The 21,235-nt window shown below is 47.6% G+C and overlaps 2 protein-coding genes across 5 annotated transcripts in view; both read right to left on the bottom strand.

Moving 5' to 3' along the window:
* LOC112573478 (metalloprotease TIKI1-like) overlaps positions 1-8,305 on the bottom strand; it is a 48,062-nt gene extending 39,757 nt beyond the window's left edge. Inside the window, 1 exon segment of the mRNA XM_025253897.1 lies at positions 6,458-8,305. Within this exon segment, the coding sequence (XP_025109682.1) occupies positions 6,458-6,604 (147 nt within the window). The 5' untranslated portion in view covers positions 6,605-8,305.
* A 6,380-nt stretch (positions 8,306-14,685) lies between these two features.
* On the bottom strand, positions 14,686-20,910 carry LOC112574600. Of its 4 annotated transcripts, none has more exons than XM_025255790.1 (8): positions 20,194-20,910; positions 19,094-19,240; positions 18,724-18,891; positions 17,425-17,769; positions 16,940-17,088; positions 16,437-16,581; positions 15,456-16,170; positions 14,686-15,282 (listed from the first exon to the last, which is right to left on the bottom strand). In XM_025255790.1, exons 7-8 carry the CDS (start codon positions 16,009-16,011, stop codon positions 15,008-15,010), a joined length of 831 nt encoding a protein of 276 aa, XP_025111575.1. In that variant the 5' UTR covers positions 16,012-16,170; positions 16,437-16,581; positions 16,940-17,088; positions 17,425-17,769; positions 18,724-18,891; positions 19,094-19,240; positions 20,194-20,910; the 3' UTR covers positions 14,686-15,007. The 4 variants fall into 4 exon arrangements, with proteins under 4 accessions (XP_025111575.1, XP_025111576.1, XP_025111573.1 ...); XM_025255791.1 differs by having other exon boundaries at positions 19,094-19,237; XM_025255788.1 differs by lacking the exon at positions 20,194-20,910 and having other exon boundaries at positions 19,094-19,755.
* Between the last annotated feature and the right edge of the window lie 325 nt (positions 20,911-21,235).

Raw genomic sequence — 21,235 nt, 5'->3', positions numbered from 1 at the left:
GAGTGGATCTGGTAGCAGGACCTGACGCAATCAACCAGTAACTTAGACTGTTTTGACAGTTAATCTCGACAAAGGATCGACTGGGGAGTGTGTGTTCCCCAATGTGGGCGTTCCCTGCTGTCTCCCTTATCCCTCCTCCAAGCAGTTCATGACTGCGGTCTTTAAAGACAGCAACTTGGGTGGGTATCGTGAGCGGTTATCTTGGGTGGGTCTGTTCTTTCCAAGGAAAGGACTTCAACCCTTCAGGGTGGTAGTGTCGTATCACCTTTAATTATTACCAGAAAATATGTCGTCAGGGTGACAGGAATTCACAGGACTCGTGTCTGTGATCAGACATGACAGGTGCAAGTATTTGATTGCAGTGGGAAAGGAAGGCTTGATGGTGTGAAGCCAGTGTCGCTGGTCAGGTGTGGCAAGTCCGTGAGGTGTTCACAGGTGTTCACAGGTACCCACTGTCTGTGTTACCTGTAAACTAACGGTCGAGCTAATTGAGCTGTCACGGCAGTAGTATTTTGCAGGTAGCGCCAACTACCACACCTTCTACAGTCCTGTGATCTCCTAACACCTTTACACGTTCGCTCGTCGACTAATCATCTTACTCTCGTCTCCTAACCTCACGTGACCTGTCTGTTGTGTTCTATTGTTGGAAACTTCCAATGAAGTATCTGTGTCACATGGTCACGCCATGGTCACTAAATATCAGTAGAATCCAGCACACTCAAACATTGCTCAAAGATCAGCTGTTGCAGTCGACATAGAGATTGGGGTGGGGAGAGAGAGAGAGGAAGAAAGAATGAGAGATTGAAAGGATACAAGTGCAAACCACACACGAAGTGAAAGGATGTAACAACGGAAAGCCTCTAACTGCGACTCGATTGTATATACCGAGCAGGATACTGGTCGCAGGGTGCGCACCAAGGTGTACTCCACCGAGCCAGACCGAGGCCAGGAGGGAGAATGTCGGGGATTTACCGAGGGGACGTAATGCGTACCACGAGGTTGCGGAGGACGTGACGAGGGCGAGCGGCGGCGAGTCCCCCCCGGTGCGACAATGGTTGTGAAGAAACTGTGAACAGGGTTAGGGTACAAGCACAGAAAATCTGTCGCAATTTCCCACAAACAGAATGCAACAGTAACGGAAACAAGAAGGGTTATCGTTCTTGCTTTTACACCTTGCATACATTTTGCGCAGGCGCAAACAGAAAGAGTGAATGGGGGAAATTCTTTCCAGGCGTGAGAAGTTAAGTGGTTTGTTGTATTTCAGTCCATGTTTGTACAAATATAAATGTTTACTCCAAAAAAAGTAATGGCGTCAAACTATAACATGAGAATGTAAAAATTAAAACATGTTTACAGTTATCTCCCATTTCCCCAATTACTTCTTTGTCCATATTATTATCACGAACCAGTTTTTGTCGTTATGTCATTCAGATTCTTTCTGTCTCTCCTTCCTAGCCATCTCTCCTGTACCTGGCGGTGAAATGGTTGAGAGGTGGGATGGGGATGGGGATGAGGGAGGAGGAACATCCCCACAGTCTTATCAGTTCTGTAACCGCGCAGCCACGTTCTCCACTCCCGGGTAGTCTTCTGTTTACAGTGATCTCGTGGTTCTCCGGGGACCGGGTGTAGGGTGCGGGCTTGCCTCGGGGATCTGCCCCCGAAGTTGGGCAAAGCTGGCGGAGATGCAGGATCCACCCTGGTGCCCTTGGCGTACATGCGTGTCGGCGTGTTTATTTTTGCTCGCACGTGCGTGTCCATTTGTGAATGAGATACCACACCAGCGCCACAGACCGGAACTGACCCCATGACCTTTTGCAATAAACTGATTTCATGGTGTGCATAACCCCCACGACAGCCTTTGATCCGATACAATTGGATTTATATTCCATATTGTTTATTTTAGTCGCGGTTTACACTCGCAAGTTACAAGTTTTGATGCCACTGGAAAGTCATCTCCTTGCATAAATCCGAGTGAATAACATCTTACCGAGATACACACCTACACACACCACCATGTACACCAAGAAGTCCACAACAACCCTGACGTCAGAATTGTACATGAATACATTCTCTTTTGCGAACAATACTATGTGAGAGCTGGGACTATTCATGGTTATTAGGGGACATCTGTGACCCCATGACGAGGCTGACCCCTACACCAGCTGTGACTAATCCAAGCTATGAAAGAACTAATGACCAGCTTTGAAGAAAGATCCGAGGACAGAGCCAATGGTCGGCTGTAACTGATCCTACGATTGGCTATCAACCACCCAATGACCGGCTGTAAAAGGTTCAGTCGGGAAGCAGGAGGGAGAGGCGGAGGAGCGGGGTGTGAAGATTGTGCTCCTGGGGTCAGGAGGGGTCTGATATCAGCTGATGATGTCTCTATGTTAACATGCCTTGCCTCGCAGTTCTCTCCCCGCTTTTTCTCTGTTTGTTTTTCTCCGCCGACTGCTTCGCCAATAAAAATTACGCCGAGCGGCGAACGAGTCTAAACATTTTGTTTTTCTTGTCTTCCATTTTCTATTTCTGGAGCTGAAGAGTACATGTTAATCGGTGCGCACGTTTCATCTATTATCTACTATCACTTTGTGGGGAAAAGGGTTGGGTCAGTGAGACATTACAAAATTATCTTATCACACTTTCGTTTCCAGCGAGCAGTGAATCTGCTTTTATGAATTTATATACAAACACATTTACTTCAACAGCAATGACAGCCAACAAAGATACCTGTGTGTAAAGAGAATTTACAATCAAGGTAGCTACAAAAAGAAAAGTTTTGTTCTCGATGTACGTCCTGACAGTTAATGCGGATACCGAAAACACAGAAACGCTCGCGGCGTACCAATTGTTTGCACAGATTGCAATGAATGGTGTCAATTAAATGAGTGTCAATTAAGTGAGTGTCAATTAAGTGAGTGTCAATTAAGCAGATATATTTATATCCCTTAAGAATGGAGCACACTTGTTCTCGTAGTCCGTAGCCCTGGGTCCGGGTACCCACCCTGCCACCTCAACCACATGGTAAGCGTACTCACCAGCTTGTGGGAGGAGGAGAAAGGTGACATTAAGCGAGGACCTTTCCCCTCCTCTTTGCCTTGAAAATTGTAGAAGCAAACACAGCTTCGGTCGCAAGCAAACACAGCTTCGGTCGCAAGCAAACACAGCAAACACAGCTTCGGTCGCAAGCAAACACAGCAAACACAGCTTCGGTCGCAAGCAAACACAGCAAACACAGCTTCGGTTGTGGCGGCTAAAGACGCGTGTTGGCCCAGACACCGATGGTCTCCCCCACTCACTCTGTCCATCACTATCTCAGGGTTTTCAAGTTCAAATGATTTACCCGGGAAACAGACCCCACTAATCCCCTCCTTCTTCTTCTTTGATCCATCTATCATTAGCCGCTCATTAAACCACTTTTCTGTGTGTGTGTGTGTTCCCGCAGTGTGTGTGTGTATTCCCAGGGTGAGTGTGTGTCCGTGCTTGCAAGGTAAGAAGGGCAATGGCCTGAAGCCTTAAAACCTTTCACAAGTTAAAACTAAAATACTGATCGTCGGTATTCAATGTGTCACCTGTCCCTAGGTGGACATCATAGCTTTCCCCTCCAAACTAAGAAAACTAATTTAGTGACTCGTAAAAAATATTTTTAAATACACATGAACGGTGAAGAAATAATGGAACTTTGTCTACCCCAGTGTTCAAACCGGGGGTTCATTCCTCCTTTTCTGGATCCAGAACCTTTTCCCACATCTTTCTCTCTATCACGCTGAGGGAGATATCTACTATCGGCTCTTGACTCCATGCTGCAGTGCACATTCCTCACCTGTATCCAGATGACACCTCTGAGATCCTTTTCTTTTAACTACTAATGGACTCGGTTTTCGGGTGGGAGCAAAGGGTTATATCTCGTAAGTCGTGTACGAGCCGTGGATTCCTTTCTCCGCCAGGTAGCGTGGGTGGTGTCTTTGCCTTGCACGCTCCTTCATTCCTTATCTCAGCTACGAGCTGCACGTGCCGCCATACCCTTTCCCATCAGCCTCTACTAGGTCTGCTATCTACAGAATGGCCTTTCTTCCCCCACAACGGGTGTTCGTGGGTGGATTGCCGTCAAAACTCTTGTTTTTCAGTCTATCAATGGTCTATCACCGTCCTTGAAGGGAAGGTGCGGCCACATCTCCCACGGTTCTCTCAAGCGGCCTTGAACAACATGGAAACGAGGCTCTCTCACATTCTTGGCAAACATCCACAGTCACCTGTCTCGGGGCTGCGACAACAACGCATGCGCTGTGTGCCTTTACCTTTCCAAGACCTACGCAGCCCATTGTCGGCCCCTCGACAAACGTTCAGGCCATGGTTGTGCTTGCATGCACTCGACGGACCTCCAGGACGCCCTGAAGCCTCTGTGTAGTAAGGAGAGAACATGTACACACCCTCTCAGTCGTGGCGGGGGGCGGGGTATGGGGGACAGTAAACAAGCTAACAAACCTGCCGCTAGCGAACTCGCCGACAGGAGGGAAAAGGTCAACATCGCGACCGAATGATAATTGTCAACACCTAGCAATAAAATGGTGTAACGGCTGCCCTGCGGACAGTTTCCCTGGAGGTCTTTAAAAAAAAACTTTCGGTCTAACAAGGAGTTGTTAAAATTGTGACTGGATAGGAGCGGGTGTCAAACATTTGTATCCTGGAATAAGACATGACCTGTACATACATCACACCTGTAGCTACACACCTGTATAGTTTGATCGTCTTCAGATTGTGCCGAGCTTTGCCGAAAAATGTTTTTGTAGATGGCAAACCACGCGATAAAGTTTATTTTTCAGATTATTTTAAAATAAAAAAACAAGTGCCAAAGTTTATTTATTTTTCAGACTTGTTTAAAAACGGAAAGTACCCGCAAGCTGTTCAAGCCATCAAAGCGCTGATCTGATCGCCAATGATCTGCACCACCTTTGACCTTTGACAAATGATATCTTTGACCTGCTCACAGGCGGCATAACTTTACCAGACCGATCTACAGACGATCAGAGCCAGTTAAAAAAATATACCTATATATACCTATCAGCGGGAACCACCACGAAATAAAAACCTAGCAAGAAAAGAAAGACAGACTACTAAACAAAGATAAGACGAAAGATCAAATATTTTTATGTTGGTCTGTTTGAATTATAGAAGAATACAAATAGTCTTCTCCACCCTTCTCACTGCTTTCCAACAGTTCATCTATGTGTCCTCGCCGTTGTCCTTTATGGCAGAACATCAAAGCATATACTCTACATCGCGTCTCGTTAATGTTAGTCATCAGCCCCCAGCATCCACTCATCTACCCACCCCTCCTCATATAGATCGACATCAGGATAGTTACCACGTAAACTTCGTGAAGACATCCACGTAATGTAAGATGGCGGAGGGAATCACGTGATTAGGAGGGTATTGGTAACGAGCGTGAAGATGTCCACTTCCTCCTCTCTGATTTGTTGAGGGTTAAGGAGATTAGTTTAGTTTTGGTTGTTTTATTTCTTTGAAGTCGGGCAGTTTCACCCGCCTGTCGCACCCTTGGGGTAGCAGCCCTCTGAGTAGTGCAGGGCTCCCTCCGTCCCACCACCCACACACCCCCTCTACCCTGCAAACTGTGGAGCTAATCGCCAATCAAAGACGGGGTTACAAGGCACGCCAGATCAAGGGTGTCGTTTACCGACGACGTCATCTGTTCTCAGCGCCCTCCGTCGCCGGGCCGACGAGACAACGGGGTTCGCGTGGCGAGGGCCGTGGCTTCCTCCATAAATTCTACCCTCCGTCTTTTGTGCATCTGCGCTGCCACCCTTCTCCGGTTACCCTCGCCTGCTCCACCCAGACACACCCTCTGTTCGTGTCCCAGTCTTTGCAGATGGCTGGCAGCTGTGACTGCACTAACATTCGCCATTCCTCTTGTCCTGCATCGCTCACACGGGGTCCACCAGCCACACCAAATATAGCGACAACTACCTGACGAGTCTCATTGTGTGACGTACTGTATCTAGGTGCATATATATATATAACTGATGAGTGTCTCAATTTGTGTGACGTACACTGCATAAAGCAACCTTCTGCTGTGTATTTTCCCCAAGTGTGGAAATAAATGAGAACTCTTGATTTCTTTAGTATTAACTAGTCAAGAATGATATAATTACTTTCAAGTTAAGCTCAAACTAGTTAAGACGACTTGTTCGTGCAAGATTCACCCTCTCTCACTCCTTCCTCCACTTTCTTTATCTCTAGTCAGTCATCTTCCCCACAGCTGGCAGCACATCTCTGACACCATGGCATTGCCAAAGACAGAAGGCAAAGGTAGTCTTACACCTGTCGGTAGTTTTACCAGTTTCTGAAAGGGTTGCCATGGTTGTGACATTGTGAAGTAAAGGACATCCCAGACTAGTTACCTGACACAACAAACATTGTCAAAGTAAACATTACTCACGTCAGGTGGCACGTCACACGGCTCCTGTGTGTTGTCCATCACGGGACCTGCGGTGGTTGTCCGCTCCTTGTGTCCGCAACTCACTTGCACGTGCACGACAGTCAGCGCCAGCAGGGTGGTGCATGCCACGCGACACACTTGCGACATGGTGAGTGGACACACCCCATGAACCTTCCCCTCCCCTCCTCGAGCACCCCACCCACACACTCCGTCAGGCAACCAAACAATCTCCTCCCTGTCCCTCACCAAGGTGTTCGAAAACAAAATGGTTTGAATGAAGTCAGTGACCACAAGCTCCGAGGTTCCAGCGGAAGACACAAACTTTATTCACTCTGCAGGACCAGTCTGTCGTCCGTTACAGTTGTTACAGTTGTTACAGATGTTACAGATGTTACAATCCCAAGTCACTGACCTCTTCAGACCATTCAACACATGCTCACGGCGCGAGTCCTGCATCACGGACATCTGTCGGTAACTGCATTTCATCCCCGAGTTTTTCCCTCGCCAACTCTCGTATTCACAACTTCCGTAGCCTCACATAACAGTCCCCCTCCACCCAAAGATGAAGCGATGCACAGTTCATTGAAAACAACCCTTTCCCCCTACCTTCAAAGGGTGAGATCACGTGGATCCCATTCACCCCTCGCCGTAGTTCACTCTCACTTCCGCAACAAGCGCACTGGGAGACCCTCCGGGGCAGGAGCCAACCCGGGTGGAGGCTATTCGCCGCTGTTTGTCTGTCCTGGAGTGGGTCCCTCCGTAATCCCAGCCAATCTGTTTGTGTGCGGATCACATAGTTCCGCACAGGAAGGCAAAGCCAATTAGAAGATAAGCTGGAGGTCTTATCGCCGTCCTGTTATCAGGATGAAACGAAGGTAGTCTTGCGTCACTCCCAGGTCGCATTGCTTTCATATTTGCCGCCTGCGAACATCCGACGATTGCAGTCACCACGCAGTTAATCGTTTGCCGCAAGGTTGCTAGTCCACGCACGCACGCACACAAACACGCACGCAGCTTCAACGTTTTCACCTGGGCGACCAGGTAAGTAATTACTTATCACACGTAACCACCCCGCCCTCCTTCTTCTTTCCAAGCACCTGGCTGCCACACGCACAGTCTCCACTACACGCCAGGTACGAAGAGCCATAACTTCAGTTCCGAAGTGGTGTTCAGGTAAAAGTTGTCGGTCTTGGTACATTCCATCCTCCTTTCCCTCCCTCCCACGGAGGGTGGAGCTTCAGAGTGGACAAACAAGAGATGTGAACAAAACCAGACTGTTACAAGTCCATCCATCACTCCATCCTGTCACGATGGGAGTCGAGTTTCTGTTGTCCTGTCCTTCCACAAGCCGACCTCTTTTATTTTTCTTGAACTTTTGAAAAAAAAAATGTCGTCTCTGTAAATCTTTTTCTGTCTGAACCCTGTTCACACGTGGTACAGTCTCCTCTGAACAATTAACGAGGGATTAATCAGCTGACATGAACTCTTTCTGTTGACCTGTGTGGCGAGAGCTGAGGTCTGTGACAGGATGAAGGTAGTCACGACGGGGGTTCATTCACCAAGGCACCGCGGGATCCCCTCGCGCGGCGGTACCGAGATCCGCGCGGTACTTCTCCGCATGGATTGTCACTGACCAATGGCAGCGCCGTACGGAGCCCACACTTGACGTCATCAGCCAATGAAAATGACTGAGAGTGGTTAGACAGCAACGCCGCGACGCCGCGACTCGCTCCGACCAAGTATTTCATTCACAGCCAGCAACGCCAAGCCTCGACTGTTGACCACCGCTGCAAAGGAACAAAAATATCTTCTTTTTTTTTTCTTCTCCCTTCCTCCCTTCTTTGATATCGAAATGTTGCGTGGCACAAGGGGTCACCCAAAAAATCAAAATCCTCGATGAAGCTGTTTAATGTTTGGTTGTATACATTAGCAACAAGGTTAACACGTAAACACTTATTCTTTAAAAAAATAAATAAAAACTTATTTCAGATGCTGAGTGCGAATCCAACATCAGAAGTTTTCGTGTTGATGGAGGCGGAGATCGGTGCTGTTCAGATTCCCATCGTATAAATCCAGCAGCACGTTGTTCCCACTGCCGATGGGGGTCTGGCCGCCAGGTTGGTTGTTGTGTGGTGGCGAACATTCTCTCTCGACGAGAAAGGTGCCGGGGAGACAGCGCCAGTGCTACATCCAGACGTGCGCCGCGCGCTCACCCTCCGGCACCTAGCATTTACCAACGCGGGGTCAGATGCCAATCAAACGTTAATCGCCTGCTGCTGAGAGTTACTGCTCCTCCGCTTCAGGCACAAACTTTGCCCCCATCACAGCTTCCTCCTCCTCCGCCGCCGCTGCTGCTGCTGCTGTAGATGCACTTTGCTGCAAGGACGGTATCATCTCCTGAGAACGCTCCAGGAACACACCACGAGGGCTTCTCTCCCTTCAAACACAAAGTTTCGGTGGTCAGCCACGAAAAATACTTTTGGTAGAGAAAGGGTGTGGCTGCCAGCACCACAATGTCGACTGGTGTAGGGGCGGGGCAACTAGCGCGAGACAGATGAATGACAGCTTCTTTAACTGATTTTTTGTTTGTTTGGCGGTGATCCTCTTGAACACCACATCGCTGGTGATTAGAAGTTGTCAACATGTTGAGGGTTTGGTTGTACTTGCGCTTAAAGAGGATGTCACTAAAGTTTTTGGCATGTAATGCCCACCATGTGAATTTCAGATGAAACAGTGTGTTTTCACACGCAAACATGATGAGGTCTACAATATAAATCTTTAAAAGACATGTGAGAAATCCTGCTTGCTGCACGTGCACAGTCCAGGTGATGTTTGAGGCATGTTGATGTCGCCATACGCTGTCACAACAAGAGTCAAATGGCCATTGGCTTGATGTGCTGACTTCTTGTAGAAAGGTGCTTCTTCTTCGAGGAACGATCAGCCAGAGCATCCATGGGATGTCATGATAGGATCTTGACTTCTGTAGGGATCCAGAAGTTTAGAAAGAGAATGAAGCACAAGAGAAGACGGGCATTAAAAAAAAAAAGTGGTGAGGGGTCGTGGGCTGGAGAAGTGGAAGCCCCTGAGGTCAGAGACTAGACCAGTGGTAACCTCTGTAGCCATCCAGCTGTTCACCAGGCTGCTTCTGCAACCACGGAGGCTACAGAGGAGTGGTAGATGACTAAAGACGACGACTGCACATCAACTGTCGTTGGTGTTAACAAAGTTCAAGTGACAGTCCGCTATGTTGCGTTCCTAGGGGAAAAAAGCAAATATTGTCACAAATTGCTTTTCACGTTGCTAGACTACAGTGTGACACACTTCACATCGCACTGTGACATACTTGACATCGCACTGTGGCATACTTTACATCACACTGTGACACACTTCACATCGCATTGTGACATACTTCACATCACACTGCTGTTATTCTCTCAGAGGTCAGGGGCTTCACATTCGACGACAAATTTTACGATCAAGGAGGACATTTCACATCAGAACATTGACACATTGCTCCTCGTTCAGTGAAAAGTCTGCGTGCACGACACTACACAAGACCTCAGCCACTTTTTTCAAACTTAATTCTTTCCTCGCAGCTTCTCCGGCAGGTAGGGATGATCACTGCTACCTTGATCGCAGGTTTGACAGGAGGAAAGTGAAAAAGAAATAACAATATTCTGTCTCCTTCCTGTTCAGGAGTCCTTGATTGTCCAAATCTGAGCAGAAGGAAGCTTTCTGTAGTTGTTGTTGGATGTGGGTAATATCTTTTTTAAAGTAAGAAAAGTATATCGTTTTCCCAATTGTTGGTAGGTTGTCTTTAGCTCTAGTCAAATAATTGTATCACACAACAGCAAAGCTTCAATAGCGATCGGACGTAGGAAGGGTGGGAAAGGGGAGAGAACTGAGTGTTCCCTTTCTTTTTCTCTCTACTGTCCTTGCAGCTCATCGGAGTTGACGCCCTTGTCGGCGCGAATGGAGCGCAGCACAGTACAGTCCCCCTGACTTCGCTGCACGGCATCCACACTACTCAACACTGTCCTCGTGTCCCATTGTGAAGTCCACACACTTCCCAGCATGATCCCCCACACTCCACTGACGATCCCCACACTTCGCAGCGACGTGCACGACCGACTCCCTCGCGTCTACCACCAGGTGCTCACAACCTGCAAGGTGGCAGCACTTCTCATTTCCGGCTCGCAAAGCAGTGAGTCTCTGGCTGACAGCATCAGACATGACTCAACACTCTTTGCCCGAAACTACGGCTAATCCAGTATCACAGGCTTTGCATGAATGATTCAAACAGTCAGAAATACTCCTCCTCCTCCTTCGGAATATAGACTGTATACCTACAGGAAACATCTTCCGTCTTTCGGGACCTTCACCTTGCCATCATCAGCATCTTATTCAAGTCCGACGACAAAGAATCACCGCGGTTAGACGAATCACGGACATACTGGACTGCTTGCATACAGATTTCCCCACAGCCTCATCCCCATGTTCACTTCGAGAACGAGACCAAAACACAAACTCGTTTAACCATCAATGTCAACAAGAAGAGCCGACGATGCGAACTCTCGCGTTGACTGCGGTACAAAAGCTCAAGCCTGATGGTCGGCTGTGTTTTCAGTTTACTGGCTGCAAGCCATGAGATGTAGAGGAAGAGGACTTTTGCCAAAAAAAAGTAAGAAAAATCACAAATTTATTGCAAATCTATTGTCGACTTAAAGAACTTTATCGCGGATCGGGATATTAAACTGTTAAATGACTCGCCGAGACTTGGCAGCCCTCGACTTCGAGAGAGAGACTGAGAGTTGGTGTCGGCAGACAGCCAGCAGTCCAGAGATATACGTCTGTGAACGAACCGACAAGACTCCTCTCCCTCCCCTAACCTCTTCCCCACCCCGAAACCTTCCATCCCCATCCCACACACACCTTCCCACCCCAAAAACCTGTGAGAGGAGGGAGAGAGATGGTTTGTGTGGTTTAATCTGTAAATATCCCAGCGAACTAAAACTACAAACAAAATAAATAATCTGACGAAACATGTACCACCCATCTACTTTCAATCGAGTTAATGAAAATTCCGGTGATACCCGTTTAAAAAAAACTGGCATCGACTTTCTCATCTGTTCTGTTCGTCTGTTACTCCTCCCTCTCGATGTATCCGCCAGAACTACTTCGGGATCACAGTTTGAGCATTAAGCCTATAGTCGGTAAGGTGAGACCCCTGTGGTAGCCCCCAGTACAGGTGTAGGTAGCCACCCACCCAGGCTCTGTTATCAGAATCTCAGAATCAGAGGCACTTTCTTCGATGCGGCACTAGTTCAACCTAACCAACCTAACCACTACCATTTACCTCCCACCCACACCCCGAATAACAGGTATACCGAGCTGTGGCTGTTAGGTCACCGCCATCCCACCTTTCCCACCCTACACATGAGATCAATTTGACGTGCCACCCGTGATGTCACGTGACCGCCCCTGCATGTGAGGTGAGTGATCCTTAGGTGTGAGGTCATCGCTACCTGCACGAGAGGTCACCGCCCCCTCCTCCAACAGGTGAGGTCACATCAGTTCAAATCGTTGGTGTGGGTGGAGTAAACTGATTCCTTTATCGCCCCTCCCCACCTCAACCACCCGGCAGCTACACATTGCTGTTTCTCGGTTGTTTGAAAGAGGTTTTGATGTCTTGTTGTTGCGATGAGGATCTCTGACCGCCACTGACACCACATCATCAGCTGGTCACGTGATCGCAGAAAACTCTTAAAGTCTTTGTAAGTTATGTCCCTGTCACTGATTCTTGAAACTTGTGGAGAGGGGAACCTTGACGAACGATATATGTTCCCCAAATCCCCCTACCGAGCCTTAAAATGTATTCCAGAAGTTATCCCTTCACTCACTCCCCGCACCTTGGCATTCCCCTCACTCGAACACGAGCTTTCCCCGCAAAACTCTTTCTCTCAGTCAAGGGAAATAATCATCAAACCAGCTTCTCCCAAGAGGCGAAAAGAAAATAAAAGCAAGAAGGGCTGAAAAATGAAAGAAAACTGAAAGACCAGAAACGAGGTGTGTGTAAACGTCAGGAGAGGCCAAGAAGATAGCGGGGTGGCTGGCAGAGATCAAGGGTACGAGACGTCTGCTTACCTGTCGGTGAAGGTAAACCAAAGGTACAGGTAGGAAGTGAGGTGGGCAGACCCTTGCACCTTCCCCGTGACCCAGGGCGGCCTCGCACAGGTGGGTGTTTACCTCTGTGGCAAAGGGTGGAGGCGGGGTGTGGGTAGGTTTGGGGTGGGATAGTTGGGTGGATGGAAGTTTAGCCAGTTGCACGCGCTGTCATATTCACGTGGATCTCGGGTGGTTTTTTTTTGTTGCAGGTAGCAAGCACCCGCCAAGACTGACTCTACTTGCGCAGATGCCAAAGACAGGAGAGACATCGCTGGCTTTTTTCAAGTTCAGTTTTATGTTCAAAGCAATGCTTTTAAAAGGTCTTGTGGGTTACAAACTTTTATAATCACTGAGTAAAATTCAGTGCGAGATGCAGTTTCGCCAACATGTCAAGGAATAGCCTCCTTTCGTTCTCGATGTACACGTGGACAAACACTACCATACGTCTACCCCACCCCTCCTACACCCACCCACACATGTACGTACATGTCATTCCTTGACTGGCACCAACTGACCCAACGGGGTATCGGTCATCGGGGTCTAGCTTCCCAGATAGTTTTGACCACTATTCAATAAGTCCATTCATTCCTTCATGTTTACCAGCCAGTTCTCGGTGTTGACGACCCTTCTCCCCCTCACCCCTTCCTTTCCAAAGTCTTTGCCCTTTTTAAGGCCATATTTCCAGAGCACTGATTGGTTGTTCTTTGACCTTCTTCCAAAGCAAAAATGAGCAAGTACAGCTGTAGCAGAAAGGAAACAGACAGGAAAGGACAGACCATTGTCATCGACAGATGAAATTCACGATAAAATACATCGGGGTAGACCGCACGAAGGTTTATCTCTCACCCCTAGCAGAGAGCAAAGTTCAAGTGTACCTGCCATCACCACGTGAGGTGATTCACCGGGTCGGGATTTCTATACCTTTAGACGAAATTTAAAAAAAAAAAACAGATTGGATTTTAAAAAAATACAGCTGTTCTGTTTTACTTTTTTCTTTCTATCTTTCCTTTTTTCCTCAATTTTTTGTGTCAAACGACTAATAGTGTCCTTGCGCATGCGTACTTCTCCACCCCCTCGTAACGTGCTTTTCCAGTTGTACCACTCTCCCCCATCCCAGCCTTCATTCCAATCTCCTCCACTGCAGTGTATATAAAAATATGACTATATCAGATTAAGTTTTCATAAATCCTTCCTGGAGAGGGAAAGGCACACCGCGGGTGGCTGGCAATCCCGCCGCCATTGACCAACCTCACGCCCCTCGTCTTCATGGCCAGGGACACAGGGGGCGCTCGCAGCTCCTCTCCGCACTTCAAAAGTGATTGGTTTTTGATTGAATTCTGTGGAGGAAAAGGGGAAGTGGGGGGCTAACAACAGCTTGCAAGCTTACATTACTTGTTTGTCGAGAAGGAGATCAGAGCGAGGTGTCTCCATGGTGACACGAGTGAAACACTTGCATGTAGGGAGTCGTCTCCCCAGAGGTCGCTGCCAACACTTCGGACAACAACCTTAGCCTTGGAGTCCTGCTTTCTGCTGGGGGATTGTGGGGGGAAGGAGTGAAGAGGTTGATGAATTAACTAGGTTGAAGTGTTTGCCAATAAAGAGATGTTGTCTTCTCCTGTCTCTGAAGGACTCAATGTATAAGTCAATTGACAATGTGAACTCCACTAATGAATTTATGTGCTAGGCATTCAAAGATGCTTACTTTCTTCGTTAATTATGTGTCGTATCTTTAATATTGTTTAATTTAACTATACCTTTATTGTCTAGTGACTGCAATTGTGGAACATCTGTCAGATTCACACAATGCTCGTCCTTTTTCACACACCCTTTCCCTCTTACTGCTACTTTCCTACTCGTCTTCCTCTGGAGAATCACGATATTCTCAGTCCTTGTTACTTGGTTCTTCTTTGCATTTGCTATAATATTCTATTATTTGTCTTTTATTCGTCGTCAGCATTGCTGTTTATTCTTTGTTGTTGTCTAGTTCTTGTTTTAAGCGCTAACAGCTTGCTCCTTGCAAGTGTTAGTGTGGAAGAAACGGAAAACAATTGGTAATACCAAACTTTATTTATCAAGGCAAAGTATAATAATTATTGTAATATTTTTTAAAGTTGCTGCTCTACATCCAGGGAGAGCGGACTGTACCTGACAATTCAAATACAAAAGTAAATATGAGATGAGGATATCAAGACGCAGGATGGAATTCATTTTATCGCAACCATTAGACACGCGCATTATCCCTTGGATCCATGACCCATGCAAACCTTGCACAGACGTGCCTGTCGAGACTAAAGCCGCCATCTTGTCACAACGGTAGACGAGCTTTGACGATTGAGGGTGTGACGTCACGAGAGTACACAAGCCACCCGGGGGCCACGTTGCACGTCAGCGTCGCTTGACGAAGCCTATCTTCATGTTGTCGTACAAAGTGCGATACTTCTCTTTCTCGGCCTCCGTTTCCTTCAGACGAATCTGCAAGCGAGCTATTTCCTCCCCTTTCTCTCGCAAGGTGGCGTCGAACGCCCTCCGCTTGTATTCGTAATCTCGCCGGAACCGATCCTCCGCCTCCCGCACCTTCTGCTTCACTCTGTCGTGCCTCGTCACCAGCTGCTTGAGGCTCGTCAGCAAAGTCTCCTCCCCTCTCGCCGACGTGTTGTCCCCTTGGTTAAAAAAAAAAAGAAAAAAAAGGAATAAAATCTGACAGTTTTTACTTAAAGTATTAAAGCCGTTCTTAACCGGAAAAATATGGACGAACGTTTGAGGACGTTTTTCTGTAACCGTCATGTAAAAACATTACAAACGTTGAAAACAGTGTGATGCGAGCTTTACTCACCCAGGCGCCTGTTCGCCGACGAGTCGATGGCGGGTAAACCGACAGGTGGCGCGGTCTTGTAGCCGGAAGTCAGCTGCTGGTGGTGGTGGTGAGAGCCGGTGTTAGCTCCCTTCTTCCCGAAGAGACAGAACCGTGGCTTCTCCTCCACTTCCTTCCCACGATCGTTCTTCCTCTCGTCCTTGTGCTCATCCTTTTTCTTGTTCTTCTTCTGTTTTGTTTCCTTCACCTCCTCCGTCTCTGCCAAGAGCGCATCCACGTCGGTCACCCGCTCCATGAACTTCGCGCATGCGTCGTACTCCTCCTGCATGACGTCCAGACACGACCTCAGCTTGGCCACGCAGTCCCGCGCGTCCTTCTCTTGTCTCTCCTTCCCGTCCTCTCCTATGTCGGAGATGCTGCCATGGATGCGGGAGGGAATGTTCGCCAGCGACCTATCCAGGTCGTCGAGCATGCGCAGGGCGTCGCTGAAGCCGCGCGGCGTGTAGCCCTGTGCCGCGCGACGGTGGCGTCTGATGCGCAGCTCCGTGCGGTACCTGCCCGTCACCTGCATCTCCATCTGCACGTAGTTGCGCACCTGCTGCTCCAGCAGACGCAGACCCTGCGCACCGTGGTGATGGCGTGCGGCTCCACGCGCTCACGTGGCCCAGTGTCCTGGCGGAGTTCCTGCGGTGTTTGGTCTCCGCTGTTGTCATCCAGCGAGTCTTGCGAGTGCGACCTGAGGCGACACGACAGGTACAAAGGTAAAACAAGGTGTAGGTGAAGGGTTTCATAGTCTAGAAACAGTAGTGGCAGGGAAGTGGTCCACTGTGTCTAGAGAACAATAAGTAGAAGGCCAAACCAAACATTCTCCTTTCACCTTCTTTATCTGCACCAGTGACCTCTGGTCCGTCGAATGCACTAGCCACTAGCCACTGTCTGTCTGTCTGTCTGTCTGTCTGTCTGTCCTACCCTAGCTAGGACAGTGAAGGATAAAATCCAGACCTGGGTGTCGGACTGTGTCCACTGCCCTCGTTGACAGATGTACGTGTCCCACCTCTCCGCGGATGCAGATTCCCCAGTGAGCCATGGCGCGGCGCACCTCTCCTCCAGTCGATGAGCAGAACTTGTCTAAAAACAATGACCTCTCCTGGTAATAAATAAAGATTGATAGAAGGCGGGAAATGTGTGCTATACACGACTATATAGAAAGCAGCAAGACCTCTGTGTTGAAAGGTCTTTTAAAACCAGAAACTAAAAAAATTGTGAAATAAAGATAAAATAAACAAGTGAAAAAACAAAAATGACAAAAACCTGGATTTTCTTTTGCGATTATTTCTTCTAAGAAGGAAATACCTCTTGCAATTTAATGGGAAGGTGTGTGGAGACGAGACATTGTGTAATATTTTATAGCCTACTAAAGATGTCAGCGAATGAGAGATCGTATCACAATTATCCTCTCAGTCGTCCACTGTCTTTGCTGCCTCCATCGCATCATAACCTCTGACCTCGATCCAGTCGCGCAGGTGGCGGAGGATCCTCATGGAGGAGGCACGCCCTTCGTGCTCGTGGTCCTTCGCCCGACTCTTGAGTGTCATCAGCGTCTCCACGTCCGCCATCATCGTCTGGAACATCGCCTGTGTGCTCGTGGGAAAGGCTGCTCCGTGCGGGCGTGAACAGATAGAAACAAACGAACACACACACACACACATGCGCATATAAACAGATAAGTGGACATGGTGATCGCGAGCACACACACACACACATTCATATCCATATCCACCCTCGCGCGCGTACTCACAGTCACGCACACACAAACAAACACGCACTTGCTCTCACTCTCTAACACAAAGAAAGGGGAGAGAGGAAGGGACAGTAACAGAGATGGAAAGCAAGCAAGAGAGGGAGAGAATGAGGAAAGGAAGAGCGAGTTTAGTTTGATTCAAATCTCAAAGTATATATAATACATATTCCTTCCCTTTGGATGGCTTACCTCCCGTAGACACGTGACTGGAGCGTAGGAGGGACTGGACCTTGTTGTAGGAGTTGCGGATCTGCTGGTTCATGTCGTCTTTGGTTGTGGCCAAGTCCTGGCGGTCAGTGTGCAGCTTCTCTATGACCACCCGACATCGCTCCAAGTGGACAGTAGCTCGCTTCAGGGTGGCTTGCACGCTGTCCCACACCTGGTGGTCAGTCACCGGAACAGACCCAGACTTGGAAGTTGGAAGTTCTGGGCCGCTGGCTCCTGATCCCGTTTGGCCTACCAGGCCGGTGCGGTGTTCCTCTTGTTGAATGTAGACACTGATGCTTTGGATTTCCTTCTCTAACTGCATTTGTACTGGGGGACGGAAGACACACACACATACACACACATGTATATACACACACACACACACATGTATATACACACACACACACACACAGTCATGATAATCACAGCTTTCATATGGTCTTTGTGAGTAAAATATCAGGTATGCTATACCCTCCTTCACCCTCTCCTTCTCCGGCACCACCGTTTGGAACTCTCTCCCCTTACCCTTCCAACCGTGACTAGATGTGAAGCTTTCATGTCAGTCCTCAGAACCTACCGCATGTAGGAAGCACTTTGCATAATCCAAGCAATTCTTTTCTGTTCTTGATTTCCTCTTATTCCCTGTGTCGTCTTTCTGCTGTTATTTTTGTTCTTTAATGGTTATCAGTTGATTTCGTTTTTTTTTTTTTTTTTTTTTTTTAATTTTCACAGCAAGTAAACTCGTCTCCACACGAAGCAAGATGATTATTATTATCCGCAGTGCAAATCTAAGAGCATGCGAAATCAGGGGAGTTAAGTGTATTTTAGTTGAGCGCACGTTTGCGTAGTTACATCCCTTTGACCGCCACTTTCATTTGTCGGCTGCGAACGAAAAAAAAAAAAAGGAAGAAAGTATACAGGCAGATGCAGATGCCAAGTGCGAGGTCCGTGGCAGGAAAATGATGGACCGTGCAAGAAATGAATCTCGCGTCTTCGAGTTTTCTCGGTCTGAGAAGTCTTGTGCCTTGAGGCTAGGAGCCTCGTCTAACTCTCCAACTTTTATCTGATGACAGTTGTCATTGTAAAGCGGATACATTTCATGGAACTGTTTCAGGACAGCTGGCTTATGGATAGAAAACTACTCACAGGTGAGTCCGATTTGTTTTTTGAATATATTTTTGGCCTCTGTGCATTTACATTACTAATGAATGAATGATCAACTGGTAGGAACATTTCCTCTCCGACAATTTCCAGCTAAGATGATACCTACACAATACGTACATTGTGTGAGGATGCGAGTCTTTCCCCGATGTCGGTGAGGAGGTCGGCGACGGTGTGCTGCCCCACGTCCCGCAGGCTCTGGATGAAGAGCGGGTAGGCGTGGTCCGTGCGGCGCTCTACCAGGGTCTTCATCAGGGTGGCATTGCGCTCGCGAGCCTCAGCAACATTCTGAGACAGAGACACTTCAACCATTGAAGTTTACTCCTGACATTTGAGAATGCTTGTTCCGGCTGTGACAGTGTAGAGTTTGTTACGTGTTGTGACGTACAGTATAGAGTTTGTAACGTGTTGTGACGTACAGAGTTTTGAAAGTGCTGTGACGTAGAGTCTTGGACGTGCTCAAAACTGAAATCACGTTGATGTGACGTACCTTGAACTTGACCCAGTCGCTGATGTCAATGAGGCCATGACGTGTCATGACGTCCAGCAGGTCGCTGTTGACGTCAAGGTGTGACAAGACCTCGGCCTTGTTCTGTTCGTATTTCACCTTCAGCGCCTCCATCTGTCACACTTGCTGCTGCCGCCGGTGCGCAGACAGAACGGGTAGTCGGTGAGTCTGGTGTACTTGTCTGACCCTCCAATCTGTTATTCCTTCCATCTACCAGTGCGTCTACACATCCGTCTGTTTAATTATGTATCCGTCTGTACGTCTACCTATCTGTTTGTGTATCCGTCCATCTACTTAGCTATATATCCGTCTGTAGTCTACATATCCGGTCCGTCTGAATTTTATTTCTACCTATCTTTCTATTTCTTTCTTTGGAATTGTATGCCTATCTTTCTATTTGGGAGCGTTGTTTTAACTTTCTTTCTTTAGCTCTCTCAGTCTTTCCTATCCTCACCTTTCACCCACCACAGAAAAGACGAGCAAAAGTAAAAAAAACAACAACAAAAAAACAACAACAAACGAACAAAATACAATGAAAAACAACAAAAGTAAACAACAAACACAGAACAAGATATGTTTCAGTTTCACTGTTTGTGTGTGTTTTTGTTGATTGCGACCCTACGAGTCAAATTAGAGCTTTTTTGGCGAACTCTGAACTCTGTGGGTGATGTCTACAATTTACACACTCCATGGAGGACATTCTATTTTCTGTAGCTGTCGGTACAGGTTTTATTGATGTTCAACCTACATTTGTGAACTTGGGATTATTTTAAGGTGCGCTCTCGGGTGTCAGACTATTTTAACAGAAAGTCATCAACCCCAGAATATCTGTATCTTATCAACACGAGTTATTTTTGTGAAGCTAGTGTAGCAACATTGAGCTTATATAATGCCTAGCAACCAAAATAAACAACATTAAAGAACATTTGTAATAAAACTTGCATCCAAAACTGCGCGAGCGAATGTGTTGCTATTTTTAGTTCCCTTGTTATTTTGTAAATAACAGTTCACTAGAAAGCTAAGAATAGTAACAAACGCAGGGAAGAAAACAACGGAAAATGCAAGAAAAGGGCAGTCGTTACCTGATAAACAAGTCCAACCATCAAACCAGTGTGAAGACCTGGCAGAGGAGAAAGTTTCACCACAAGCCGGGTGCTAAGCAAGCTTTCACCTGCCAGCTTTGTGTCTACCTGGAGAGCTGAGTCCAGATACCTGTGTCGACGTCGATGACAGACTAATGACCAGTAGATGAGGACTGATTTTTTTTTTCGTGGTGCCCTCGTAGGTTCATTTTGTTCGTGCGGAGCAGAAGGCAAACAAACACACTCTGCTTTGGTGGTGGAGCCAAGAGGATGGGGAGGGAGGCGGTCTGAGAGGGGGGAACAGTGTGGTTCCTGATAAAGGTTTCGCTGTTTGATCATATTATAATGGCAACCTGCCCTCGCCTCTTGCTGTACTCTCTAAACTCTATAGTGTACACTGTACACACTGGCCACAGTGCTTGGCTCCGGGGTTAGTGAGATATGTATGTCGGGTATGTGTGTAGGGTATGTGGGGAGGGTATGTGGGTATTTCTACAGCAGCTTGCTTACTGCTGGTGCCAACAGGTGTGTGTGTGTCCTGTACACACAATAGTGGGTAAAGTTCGTGGTAGGCTGTGTCCTGATCTCAAAGTTGCTGTAGAACCATTTTGATCCAATTTGCCGCCGTCACCATCACCATCACTATTCCATCCCATTCCACTCTTTCAGCACACTGTGCCTCTCTGACAACTGTTAGATGCCTTTGACATCCTTCTACCCCACCCACCTCTTTCCTCTTGATTAGGTGTTCAGTCTATGGCTCAGTCGTGAAATATGCAGGTAAAAACATAATGTTTCATCTTTCCGCAACTATTAAGAAAACGGAGCTGAAACTCAGGTCAAGGGTCAAAGCAAGTTACAGGCCTACCCAGGCGATAACCTCCGGTCTCCATATCGCGATGTGTGGGGCAGTCCTATGGCCCGTACCCGACTTATCGTGTTTTGGGGTACGCAGTCAGAGGTTATCAGATTGACTGGTCTTTGTAAATTTCTCGCACTCACACACACACATACACACAAACACACAAACACACACACACAC

Source organism: Pomacea canaliculata, linkage group LG10, assembly GCF_003073045.1.
Source record: "Pomacea canaliculata isolate SZHN2017 linkage group LG10, ASM307304v1, whole genome shotgun sequence".
NCBI classification, from domain to species: Eukaryota; Metazoa; Mollusca; class Gastropoda; order Architaenioglossa; family Ampullariidae; genus Pomacea; species Pomacea canaliculata.
This window is presented reverse-complemented; position numbering and strand designations above follow the sequence as displayed.

What these genes read in the sequence shown, in the direction of transcription:
- LOC112574600 (XM_025255790.1), bottom strand. Translation starts at nt 16,011, where the DNA reads ATGGAGATGCAGGTGACGGGCAGGTACCGCACGGAGCTGCGCATCAGA. An exon ending in GTCGGCGAACAGGCGCCTGG is followed by an intron (nt 15,283 to 15,455) that starts GTGAGTAAAGCT and finishes TTTTTAACCAAG; the next exon opens with GGGACAACACGTCGGCGAGA.